Source organism: Ursus americanus, chromosome 4 (assembly GCF_024610735.1).
Source record: "Ursus americanus isolate L20-20 chromosome 4, mUrsAme1.1.p, whole genome shotgun sequence".
Taxonomy (NCBI): domain Eukaryota; kingdom Metazoa; phylum Chordata; class Mammalia; order Carnivora; family Ursidae; genus Ursus; species Ursus americanus.
The window spans coordinates 94,008,052-94,021,749 of record NC_142130.1 but is presented as its reverse complement, the minus strand read 5'-3'; the positions used below and the strand labels follow the sequence as shown (position 1 = coordinate 94,021,749).

At 47.1% G+C, this 13,698-nt stretch overlaps 1 protein-coding gene across 1 annotated transcript in view; it reads right to left on the bottom strand.

Moving 5' to 3' along the window:
• The window catches only part of PCP4 (Purkinje cell protein 4), a 53,021-nt gene that overhangs the window by 25,300 nt on the left and 14,023 nt on the right, over window positions 1–13,698 (bottom strand). The window contains exon 2 of the mRNA XM_045813537.2: window positions 1,874–1,925. Within this exon, the coding sequence (XP_045669493.1) occupies window positions 1,874–1,925 (52 nt within the window). The remainder of the gene's footprint in view (window positions 1–1,873; window positions 1,926–13,698) is intronic.

The following is a 13,698-nucleotide window of genomic DNA, read 5'->3' as shown; positions in this document are numbered from 1 at the left end:
CAGAGTGCAGTTTCCTCACGCATGACACAGGAGTCACACGGGAGCAGCAATGCTCGGGTGTGGACCAGGTACCCGGGGCTGCGGCCCTCCCCTGGGGAAGCATCAGATCAGAACTCCCTTCTACAGGACTAAGGGATGACTTGCTTTTCTCAGTCACGTTCTCTCAGGAGTTCACAGTGGAATTTTCCCGAGCCCACAGGACATGCGATGCCACAGGATGGAACACAGAGGCGGCTCGCTGTCTTCCGTGAAAGCCAAACATTAAGGAGATTTGCAACAACAACAAAAAATGCAAAACATTGTTATTCTTTCACTAAATAGCTTTTTTCCTTTTGGAAAATGTCATTACTTTTTCATGTAGAATGTTATTACTTTTCCATTTAAAATGTTACTTATATGAACATGTCATGGGTTTATCACTTTATTTTTATTGAATTAATATGTAAACCTTTTAAAAATTTTCTCCCTTTTAGTTTCTAATATGGGAACCAACCCCAAGACCCCATTCTCTGGGTCTTCGAGAATTTTTAAGAACGGAAAGAAGCCAGAAGAACAAAAGCGTGAGAACTGTCCCAGAGGCGGGTCTCCAAGAAGTCTTTTGACTGTAAAATCCTGGGATCCTGGGGCTGCGAGGCCAGCAGAGGGCCCCCAGGAAAGAGATGGCTATGAATCCACGAACCAGGGAGACCAACAAGCTGCTGGGGGGGACTCCCCCCCCGTCATGTTGCCCCTCTCTGCTCTCTGACCTCTGTGCCAACAGCCCACCCCCCCACTCACACGGAGAAGACAGGAAGGGTCCCCAGCTCTGAATCGAGACACACTCTACTAATTCAAATAACGACCTTTCACCCTGGGGTCCGCACACCCACCCTGCCCACTAGGAGGGCCCGAAACAGGCGGGTGAGTCAGCAGGCCACAGAGGTACATTCCAGCACCTGAGTCTTGCTCAGGCCCCAGCGCAGACCCAGCGGAGGACCCTGAAGGCCCCCAGGGAGTTTTCTGCAGCTGGTATGGAGAGCGGCATCACCCACGACAGGAGGAAGGGACACGGGCACAAATCCCATCCAGCACGAAGCAGGACCCGTTTTCCACAAAAGTGAGTTCATGTCATAATCAACAAAAAGGAAGAACACCCAGAATCTAACCTCACCAGGAGCGTACCGCAGTCCTCATTAATATGCGTCCTCCCCATCACGCCGCTAAAGTCGGGGGCATAGGCTCACAGCCAGCTGGGTCTCCGCCCAAGTGCACCCTCCTCCCATTCGCGGTCGCGGCCAGCGCCCCCTCTCCGAGCCTCAGGCCCCACCCACAAATACAGTGATCGCTCCTAAGACTCAAGGCCAGCGTGGACACTCCCGCCCGGGATACGCGCGCTCTGGCCTCTACCACGTATTCCCGTTCGCTGGCAGCTCGCCGCCACCCCCCCATCCAGACCCCCTGGAGCCCGCGCTGTGCTCTGGGTCCTCGGGAGGCCTGAAGCAGACTGTAGAGCCTCCCGTGAGGAGTCAAGCGCTTCACAGCTTTCAAAGCACTTATCTCATTTGATCTCATTTTATCCTCACAACTCCGACGATTCTCACCAACCCTAATGAAGAAAGCACAGAACTATATTTGCATTGTAATTATCACGTTGCCCAAAATGGGAGTCCTCCTTTGGGAAGGAAACTGCTCTTATCACTGCATTTAGTTAGCTTGGTTTTCTTTGTAAATCCAGACCATGGTGCTCACCGTGGATTGCTCAGATCCACTCTAACCCGAAGCACAAACGCGCATAGTAAGCCCGATTGCATGCAAGGCGTGACCCCCACCGGCCATGGGCGCAAGGCTGCAGAGCTGACACCAGGAAATAGCTGGACTACTCATGTCATCTTACCATTTTCGCCAGATGTCTTGTCTTTTCCATTGGTTGCCCCAGCACCTTGTCGCTAAAGGCATTAAAAAAAAAAAAAAAAAAAAGGAAAGAAATTGTTATCAGGTATATTCAGGATTATTTTTATCACTTCTAGTGTTTCAAATATCTGTTGCATTATATCATGTTCTATGTTACTTGAGCTCAGGTGGTAAAAACATGGTGCTCATCAGACCAAGAAAGGCTCAAGCCCAGAAAGGATCCATTCAATTTGCACGGACTGCCCCCCTCGCCCACATCCAAGGAACAACAGATGGAAAGCTATTGTTGATGGAGGAAAACCTCATCTGAAATATGAGGGAAACAGCCAACTGTGAGAAAATGAGAATTGTCACTTTTGTCAGTGATGCCCACTACACCATTATGTTCTCAATTCCAATCACAACGTCCAGGTTAAAAACAATTAATAAGCTAAAAAAATATAGTCTGAGCTTCTCCTACTTTGAGTCACCTGTCTGTCATTGTGTAAGCCTACGTTGTGCATTTTCATTTTACCAGGTTGACCAAAAGTATTAAAATCGTATGGTCAGTCTTGGATCATTGGGCTAGATTCTCTGTGAGGTCTGGGGAGCTATGTGAAATGCACTACACATGTCAACATACAAGCATGATTCCTCAAAGCTTATCCAATGACTATCTTTAAATAACACGATTCTCAGAATGGTTCTAGTCCATGGAGAGAGAAATATTGTGTCAATCCAATTTTCTGGTCTTTACTGAAAATATGCTTCAAGTTGGAAAAGATTGAAGAGATTATGAAGTCTCTAATTTTCAGGTGAAGAGTATGCAACCAGGAAGGGAGCCTGATTTGTCTAAGGTCAGGAGCTAGTTGGTGACACAGTCGAGACTAGAAACAGGACTACGGTGCCCAGAGGTTAGAGACTTGCAGGGATTGTCTTGGTTACATAATTATGCTGGGAATAGAAGCAGAGCCCTGGACAAAGAGGAAACCACTATAGGTGACTCTCACTAAGGGGTAAAGTTGTCCTCAAAATTTATATTTGTGTCCAGCCTAAAAACAGTAGCATAAAAATAATTACCAGCTCCCATTAGTGTTCAATGTTGTTATGAGAAATTCCCAGATCCTAGTCAACCCTTGACTAACAGTAGCTGGATCATCTGAAAAAATCTTGCTTTCAGGTTCCGGTTAGTATAAATACATAGGGTGAATGATAAAGACTCAAGTGTACCCATGTTGCCTTGAGCAGAGGATAACTCGAGAGAAGGTGACAAAGCCAAGTGTCCCAGTGTCGCCAAGCCCACTACACACCCCAACCCAGTCACCACGAAGTGCAAATGCCCACCCAATCCAGTCCCATTCTGGGAGGATGAACCAACTCTCTGTGGCGGAAAGGCGGAGAGGTGGAAGGAGAGGCCACGAGTTGGGAAGGTTACAGAAATGTGGGCCCCTTCGTCATATCTAACTTGGAAGGTCTTGAATTTTCAGAATACTAGATCTGCCCATGCGTTCCCATGGAGAGTGGCTGCAGTTCTTAGCCAAGCATCAGCTGTTCTACAAACTTCATTTAGGTCCCATGTCATGGCATCGTTACCTCAACAGTCAGCCAGGAATAGACATCATCTTCATTTTAAGAAATGACACATTTCTTTTTTTTTTTTAATGATTTTTTATTATGTTATGTTAGTCACCATACAGTACATCCCCGGTTTCTGATGTAAGGCTCGATGATTCATTAGTTGTGTATAACACCCAGTGCACCATGCAATACGTGCCCTCCTTACTACCCATCACCGGTCTATCCCATTCCCCCACCCCCCTCCCCTCTGAGGCCCTCAGTTTGTTTCTCAGAGTCCATAGTCTCTCATGCTTCATTCCCCCTTCTGATTACCCCCCCTTTCTTTATCCCTTTCTTCTCCTACCGATCTTCCTAGTTTTTATGTTCCATAGATGAGAGAAATCATATAGAAATGACACATTTCTTAAATATAATGGATTTGCAAGCAAAACACCCCTTTCTTCTTGCCCTGTTTTGAAGTCCATTCTTCAACTGCAAGGCTGGGTAAGGTGCACTGAAGGGAATCGGGCCACCAGCACGGAGCATCCAGCCAGCTGCACGGCAGCTGTCGGGGACTGATCACTCTAGTGTTTAAACCCTCCATCCTTCCCCACATAATCCATAGATGGGTCAGGGGGCGTGGCGGGGGGGAGTGAATTTCAGAGAATAAAAGGACAGGGTTGTAGAGTTGAATAAATTAAACGGAATACAAATGCAAAATAGGAGCGCGCTCAACCCTCACTGTCTTTAAATACCTGAAACAGTGACACCTTTCAAATGTCATGAATACCTCGTTCCATAAAAATCACATTTTAGAAACCCGAGGAAATCCAACATGAAATGTGCACAGGGGAGAAAAGGAGTTCATTTTTTCAGGATTTCTAAGACAGGGGTTTTGTGTCAGGTCTCATTTGATGGAGGCAAAAGGAAACTGATAGATGTCACAGGGAGACGGTGTCTCGGATCAGAAAGGATCCTGACAAAAAAGAACTATTCACTGAGAGTGCGTCATTTCAGAATTCTCTGAGACCTTGCAGAATTTTTAAGGGAAGGCTGAGCGCGGTGGGGAGCTATCTGAGAGCTTTTCTATCCTGGGGGGTCTAGGGTGGTCATCACACATGATTGTTTGTGTGATGCCACGATTCTTGCCATCTGCCCTTTGTCCTGGCCCTTGGCACAGATGTTCTTATTTAGGGCCTCTCCTGGTCAGCTCCAGCCCCACCCTAACAACTTCATGTTCCTCAAACACTCCTGGCTGGGACCCTCCACTACACCTTGTCCCCGTCCAGACCCAGCACCTTCTTCCACTACACCTTGTCCCCGTCCAGACCCAGCACCTTCTTCCAAGCTTCCCTAAGTGTCTGGAAGAATAACAGTCCCTTCCTTCATTGGCCATCTGAAATCAGCATCCCTGCTCTGTGCCCATCCTCCTCAGGCACAATGGCATTCTCTCCTCCCACACGTCCAGACAGCATCCCTGTCATCACCCCCAAGACCTCTTCAAGGGACAGAGAGTATTGTGTGAGAAAGCATATTCCACTCAATTTACCTTTAGAATCACAAATACAAAAACTACTCAGCTTATTAGAGCACAGACACATTTTCTTGGAAACTCCCTCTTTCTATATTGTCCTCATTTTGCCCTCAGGAAATGCTCGACAGCCATCTCAGAGGCGACACGAGAGACGTTCTGATTGCAGCGCGAGCTGCTGGCGGGCACCCCTGCTGCGGAGTCCGCAGAGAGGCAGGGAGGACACGGGAGGGAAGGAGGCAGAACCGTGGCCAGAGAGGACTGTCCCCAACCCTTAAACACTTGCCAAGCAACTCACACGGTTCTCAGAAGGGAGGCGTCCTTCCCTGGTGACGTTATCTAATAAGAAGCTAGCATTCCAGAATTTAATAAACTCCCAATTAAAAGGAGCCCAAATGAAGAGTGGGTACATGAGAGTTCTTTCTGAAAATCTAGTACATGCCATGTAACCGTAAAAAGGCAGGATTGGTATTTCAAGGTATAAATTTTGAAGTAATTCTTCTGACAGTCCCCCTGCACCAAGGGCTACGAGAAAATAACAAAGAATATGGCTTCATTTGGTTTCCCAGAACACGGAGCCTGAGGCAAACGCATTTGCATGACAACTTTGTTGGAGAGGGTGCCTGCAGTGAGGGAGGAGGGAGAGAAGTCGGCTTGCCAGGTGCACCTGACGGTGGCCTTGCCCCCTCTGAGAGTGGTGTGACCCAGCAGACCCCAGCAGGAAAACGTCAGTGAGTAAGCCACCAGCCGCTGTCCCTCATCAGTCCAGTTCCTGATGCTTCTCGCCTGGGCGATGTCTCACAGCTGGCCCCTACTGGGGGACACGGAGGAAGTGACGCGGCAGGAGGCGCAGCGGTGGGGACACGTGGTGTGACCAGGAAGCACATGCTGTCACTTCACACCTGCCTGAAGCCTGTGGAGCCCACGCTAAGCTGGCCACCACGGGGTCCCCACCGACAGAGTCTGAAGTGACATCTGAAAGGTACCTGCCTCAGCACATAGATTTGTCTGGGTGACTCTTTCAACCGAGTTGCAAAATCACGTTTCATATTCACTACCCCACTGGTGGAATAGACCACACCTACTTTCTGGTAAATAAGTGGTTTGGGATCCATTTCTTCCTTTTCTTTGAGCTTAGCATGGAGATTGAGATACGTCTGACCACCTGTGCACTACACGTAGGGGTCTACACACAACACTAGCACCTATGTCCTCACGGTGACAGCCGAAATAGAAAATGAGGTGCTGTCCCCGCCCTCACAAACTGACTCAGAACCCACATGACTGCATGCTGATTGCAAAGTCTACACTTCTTTGAGAATGAGTGACTGCATTACTTCTCAGTCCTCTAACGCTTCCTTGCGCGATCTAGGACAGAATCTCGGCGTTCTTGCAGTAGCCCCCACCGGATAATGTGAGTGAGGCCTCCGCCTCAGACACAAAATTTAAGGGGACACCAAAAAAGCCATTAATTAAGACCAACACTGCATGGGGTCACTTATATGTGGGATCTGAAAAGAGCAAAAAGGGAAGGAGAGAGGTGGGAGCAAGGGAGGGAGAGAGGCAAATGCATAGAAAGAGAGTAGAATGGTGGTTGCCAGGGGCTAGGGGTGGGGGAATGGGGAGAGGTTGGTTAAAAACGTTCGGCTATAAGATGAAAAAAGTCTGAGGATCTAATGTACGACATGATAACTATATTGATAACACTGTGTTGTATCATTGAAATTTGCTAAGAGAGTAGAACTTGAGTGTTCCCACCAAAAAACAAAGGTAAGTATGTCAGGTGAGGGATGTGGAAATTAACCCGATGGTGGGAATCCTTCACAATGTGCATGTGTATCAAACCATCGCACTGTTCGCTGTAAGTATGTTACAATTTTATTTGTCTACCATACCTCAATAAAGCTTAAAAAAGACAAAAAAAATGTTTTAAGGCCATATTTTAGAAAATCAAAAGTACCATAAAAAGTCGTAATAAACAAGACGTCAACATTGTACATGAAAACCAGTATTACTGACATTTCCTTTCGCCTCCACGCAGCTCCGCCAGGCACTGGTCACACGCTCCCCCAAAGTAAGTAAAAGATTCAAGAAGTTACGTAATTTCCAGGATTTGGAAAATTATTTTAATAAAGTCTTTGAAAACTTCCATTTCCAGCTTTCTCATGGGCCACAATTATAGGTTATGAGTTTGTGCTGTCATTTTGAGAGTTCTTATTGCATGACTTCCAGAATACTGCGGGGGGGGGGTCAGGTTTCATACTTTGCCATCAACACTTGTAAAATTGGGTATGTTAATCATATGTTGTAGATGAAACCAAATTACCAAAACCTCCTTCTGCATCAGTGCAAACTCAGAACGCCGGACAGATTGTGTGTCCTTGGAAAATCATTCAGCCACAACACACTGTTTCATCATCAGGATGAGACAAGGGTTCCCGTTATCAGGTATTTACTTTTCATTCCAGAAGTTTGAAGAGAATGGAATGTGAAATGAATTTTAGCAGGTTAAATTTAAGGTCCAAGTGACGGTCTGAGGACACTTTCTGAAGCCACACATGTAGTGTTTAAGTGGAATACTACTCAGCCATCAAAAAGAATGATCGCTGACATTTGCAACGATGTGGATGGAACTAGAGGGTATTATGCTAAGTGAAATAAGTCAATCAGAGAAAGACAAATACCATTTGACTTCACAGGTATGTAGAATTTAAGAAACAAAACAGACAAGCATGAGGGAAGGGAAGGAAAAATAAAATAAGTTAAAAACAGAGAGGGAGACAAACCATAAGAGACTCTTAACTCCAGGAAACAAACTGAGGGTTGCTGGAGGAAAGAAGGGTGGGGGATGGGGTAGCTGGGTGATGGACATTAAGGAGGGCACGTGATAGAATGAGCACTGGCTGTTATATGTGACTGATGAATGACTAAACTCTACCGCTTAAATAAATAAATAAATAAATAAATAAATAAATAAATAAATGGTCTAAATCTGTACCGTATCTTTGTTGGCTTGATATTTAACTTAGTGACATGATTCGACTAGAGGGTCACCACTTCCAAAGCCCCCATAAGCTTGGGGAACAAAGCCTTCTCAAGTAAATGTCTCAGGCCTTCCGCAGGGCCCCCAGGATCCCAACCACTCTCCACTCCTTCTTCCCCAGTCTCCCCAAGAGACTCATCCAGTGACAGTGAAACAGGTTGCTCACTGTCCTGACATCAGCCTCTCACAGCTGCTGCAAAAGGAAAATAGTCCAGTTAAAGGGTTTTGGTCTCTCCCAGGCTAAGAAATAAAAGATTCCTTACAAAAGCAGATTATTAAAATTAGGTACATTCACCAACGTGCAAGTGAAGATTATGGATTCAGTGTCAGTCAGAGGTCTGGACTCAGCCTGGGGGAGAGACTCGTTCCAGGCACTGGGCTGGGCGCTGAGGGTCCCCGGGAGAAGCGCACATTCTCTGACTGTTTGGCTCACACCCGGAGGGACGGACAGAGAGTAAACCAATTGTCTCTATGAGCTGGGTAAGAGCGGGACCCAAGATGACTAAGATCGGGGCAGAGGTGAGGGACCAGGGCTCACCAGAGTGAGCGGGAGTCACGGGGGCTTGTCCACATCTTAAGCAGTATGAGTCACAGTGCCCCCACCCCACCTGTGCATCGCTGGGGACATCCCTTACTGGAGTCTCTGTTCCTGCGTCTGAGAAGGCAAGATCATACCCTCTGGCCCCTGATGGCCACACGTCCTGCTCTCCCCCGTCCATCGGTGACAAAGTATTCCAGAGACGCTGTCACCCAGTGATATCAAGGGGACGGCATGTCTACATTAAAAGAAGGGAAAGGACTTGTTCAAGGCGTTTTTGTTTTTGTTTTTGTTTTAAAGCACTTTGCTCTCTCTTTCCAACATCTGGCCTCTCTTGGATTCTGTCTACCAAGTAGTTGCTGAGATTTGGCAAAAGAAGGAAAGAAAAAATCCATCTCATTCCCATGGTGGCTCGGAAGCTTTTGTTAGCAAGTGCTGCTTAACGCCGTCTCTCCCCTGGTGATGCATTTTCGAGTAAGTAATTTTTCTCCTCGGTGCTGTCTTCCTCTCGTGCTGTGGTTGATATTCATAGTTCCAATGGTTTCAGGGTTTCTAGCTTGCCTGAAATGGTAGCATCGTGACGCGCAGTTTCTCAGATGGGTCCTAAATAAGAGGAAAAACACGAATCTTCCTGTCTGTGGTGTGGGCCGCGCTCAGGGACCATGACGTTTGGAATATTGCAGATTCTTCCCAGAATCGAGACGGGGACTGTCCCTGAAGATCTCGGTTCACCCTTCCCAGCACTTTCTCTGTGTTTTCTTTTGCTCATCGTGTTCATTTTTTTAAAAAATGCGTGTTTCTATGGTATTATAGTTAACATTTTATTGACAGAGTTTCACGAGTCTCTAGAATGAAATTTCAGACTTTAAATGAACAGTGGAGCCAAACCACGGCCAAGGCACGGTGAGGTGGGCTGAGCGGCTGGGTCGGCCAGCAGGTAGCTGATGACTGCTTGGGGCCCCCACGATCACTGAACAGGTGGCCTCTTGGGAACATCAAAGGCACATCATTAAAAGCCTCTTCCAAATCCAAGTCCCTGAATTTGTCTGAAGAGCAGAAGAGACTTTCATGCCAACATTATGTGATAAGGACAGAATAGATTTAATTTCTTGCCACTGATACTTTAAATCATCTCTAATTCTCCATTCTGAAAATGGAGCATTAAAACTCCACGAATTTAATCCCTAAAGGTATAGAAACTAACGTCAAAAGAGAACTTCAGCTGGAAGGTTTAAAAAAAGTAGTTGGTTAAAAGAAAAAGTTATGGGACCTTCACAGACCAGAGCACTAACCTCTGTACTTCTCCCCCGTTCCCCGAGTGTGCTCGCTCCCACTGTGGAAAGACCCACGGGCCGAAACCCCACCCCAGATGCTACAATCCACCCTGAGCATCGTCCTCCTGACCTTTATGGTAATAGAAATAATTAGCATCGTTGTGGTTTAGGCAGACCGTTTACAAAAGGACCTTCATTTTTAGGGATCTGTGCGTGATTTGTCTTACTGAAATTCACTTTATACTTTGTCCTACAGCCATACTTAAATTTTTTTAAAAATATTTTATTTGTTCATTTGAAAGAGAGAGAGCACGAGCTGGGGGAGGGACTGAGGGAGAGGGAGAAGCAGGGTCCCCACGGAGCAGGGAGCCCGATGCTCAGGGCTCGACCCCAGGACCCGGAGATCCTGACCCGAGATGAAGGCAGACGCTTAACCATCAGAGCCATCCAGGTGTCCCTACACCCATATTTTTAAATTAGTATTTTTCACCCTTAAAAACCTTTCTTGTACCAATTTTCTTTTTTAAATAACACTTTTTTTTATTTTTAAAACTAGGATATGTTCATTATGAAAATTTCAGAAAATAAATGTACAAGGAGGAAAGCATAAAACTACATATGATCCAACTAATAAGGGTTAAACTTTGTTAATAGTTCATGAAACGTTCCAGAATATCTCCTTCCCATCTTTTTTCTGTGTGGACGTTCGTAAATAAAGTCTCCGTTCTATAGAAATGGTCACATGCCACACACACAATTTCATTACTGGAATATGCTGGAACTTTAGGAACTCTTTAATGACATCTGTGTGGATCCCCTAATTTTGTAGATTTGTTTTGTACTTTATGAGTTCAAAATAGGATGAGTTCATGTCCCTTAAATTTTCAAATCCAAGTATCTCAAATAGGCCGACACAATCACCTTGTTTACTTTATTCAATTCAGCTCAAAAAGGAGTCATGGTAAGACGTGGGTTGCTATCAATTCTCCCTGAAAATGGGTGGCAGGGAAGGTTCTGAATGGTCCTTCAAACCGGGCGGAATTCACTGCAACATTTGCTTTGGTATTTGTTGAACTGTGTGCTCCCAAAATCGAGTACTAACCCCTAGTACCTCAGGAAGTGACCTTATTAGGAGACCAGGTCCTGCCAGAGGTAATCAAGTTCAAATGAGGTCCTTAAGATGGTCCCTAATTCAGTATGACTGAGGGCCTCCTAAAAGGAGAAATGTGGACACAGACACGCATCGAGGCAAAGATACAAGGAGAAGAGGGTCATCTGTAAGCCAAGGCGAGAGCCTGGAGCAGATTCTCACTCACCTTGACCTTGGACTTGCGGCTTCCAGAACTGTGGGACAATACATCTCTGTTGTTCAAGCCAACCGGCCTGTGGTACTTTGTTAGGACAGCTCTGGCAGACTAGGGATGCCAACAGCAACATGTTTCTCTACTTGGGCCGAAAACCAGATGCACACAAAGAAAGCTGTGCTGCTCCCTTGTCCAGGATGCCCCGAGCTCTGGTCTCGGAGGAGAGTGAGGGCGCCCCCAGCCTCCAGTACCCAGAGCACACAGGAGGGTGTCCTCCTTCCACACCCCTTGGGGTCCCCGCTCTCTCTGGGGGGTACGATTCTGCAGGCATGGGCTGAACTCTCTCCTGAAGCCCCAACCACATGGAGGTGGGATGCTGTCTCTGGGCCAGAGGGAAGATAAGTGTCCAATTTAAATCCCATGCCCAGCACAGGGCCACGGGTTTCCCAGCTGCCAGCATGGGAGAGGGGAAGAGGTGCGGAGCAGAGCATGGGACCGCGGCAGGGCCCCATGTTGGCCCAGAGGCATTTTCTTCTTTGTTCTGTGGCAAGGGAGCCTCCCTGGCCCTCTCTCCCAGATGGGCTGGAAGAGGCCCCGTGAGCAAGTGGCAGAATGTGCACTCAGGGAGCAGGATAGAAACCCATTCAAAGACCAGGCTGCAGCTGCTGTCACTGAACGTCCTCTCTGCAGTGTGAGCCTCGGGAGTGACTCACGAGGCTCCAAACCGTCTTCATGCTCCTGATCATTTCCCTACATTCCTCATGCTCAGCTGTCAGGTACAAAGCACCCGTGCATGCCTCGGTGACCATGGTCTTCCCCAGGTGGTGCGGATAGCTTAGAGCATAAATCGGGATTGTTTTTATTTCGGGTGTGATGGTGAAGAATGAAGTTTCTGGAGCTAAGGGCGGAGGAAAGAGCAGACTCCAACGGCACACAGAGAACTTTACGGGGTGGTAGGACGGTCTGTATCTCAAGGACAAGACCGCAATCGTGTCAAAACTCATCAGCTATAAACGGAACAAGGTAACTTTTACTAGATGCAAATTCTACCTTTATAACTATGACCAAAAATTAAAGAAAGACAAAAGAAAAGTGAGGAAAGTCTCCTGCAATCCCGGAATCAGACTGTCCAGACTCTCCCAGCCCTGCCCCTTAGCTGCTGTGTGACTCTGTGCTGGTCACTTGGCTTCTCTGGGCCTCAGTTTCTGTTTCCATAAAGCCGGACAGCACCACAGCTCCTTCATCGGGCTGGGAGAACGACACATGACGAAAACAGTCTCAGTGCACGGCCCGGTGCCTGAAAGGAATCAGATGGCAAAGTAACGGAAAACCAGGCTTCAAAAGAGGTCTGCCTCTCGCCTCTCCATGATGTTCCATTTGCAGTGGGTTAAGGTACTGAAAGCACATTGGGCTCAGCAGTTTGGGGACCAGGAGGAGCCCCAACTTTGGCATGTGGCCAAATGGCCATGACCTAGTGCATTTGCACCTCAGCTTGGCTTCTTCGTCTTCTCGGTTTCTTCTCCATGAAGGATTAAAATAAATTACATTAAATTAGGGGCGCCTGGGTGGCACAGCGGTTAAGCGTCTGCCTTCGGCTCAGGGCGTGATCCTGGCGTTGTGGGATTGAGTCCCACATCAGGCTCCTCCGCTGGGAGCCTGCTTCTTCCTCTCCCACTCCCCCTGCTTGTGTTCCCTCTCTCGCTGGCTGTCTCTATCTCTGTCAAATAAATAAACAAAATCTTTAAAAAAATAAATAAATTAAATAAATTACATTAAATTAAATTAAATCAAATCAAATCAAATCAAATTAAACCTGTAGCTCGCATGGCTATTATGAGTATGTAAAGAGAGAATACTGGGGTTTGTGATTATTTTTTTCCCCACATAGATAGTCTCTGTTAGTTATTATTAATTTCAGGTGGGCCTCTCATCCCAGGGTGGATGTGTTTTGTGTGTTGATACAAATGACAGCTTGCATTTTTTTCTAGAAAGAGAAGACATGGGAAGAGGGTACAATGGTGACCAGTGGAAGAGGGGGGAGGAAAGCAGGGAGACAGGGAGACGGGAGTTGGCCTGTGGCCGCGTGTATGCAGTAAGCACATCTGCAGAGTCCCCGCAGGGCTGAGACTGAGAAGGAAGCATCAGCCAAGACACAGCCACCCCACTGACCCCAGCAAGAGTAGAACTAACGTGCCCGAGCAGTCCTGGGAAGTCCCAGGGATTTGCAAGGTGCCAGAACGATCCTTGAATGTGGACGTCACCATCCACCTTCCACATCTGAACGGCACCAAAGAAATGCTTCTCCGTCTGCCCCACTTCCTTCTTTGCCCCCCTGACATCGTGGCGGTTCCTTAGACCATCCTCGGAATGAAGGTTGTTGATGCAAAGAGCAGATGCTTTCTCCGACGCCTGCTGTGACCCAGCAAAAGACAATAGTAGGCTCCCAGACAGAGACACAGATACCCCAACGTGTACTATTTCTCAGAGCATACACAGAAGCTACCAGAGCCACACAGAGCAGAAAAGGACAGCAGAGATTTGCTCTGCTCCCCATCCCGAGAGCTACAGCCAGTCAGCCCCGA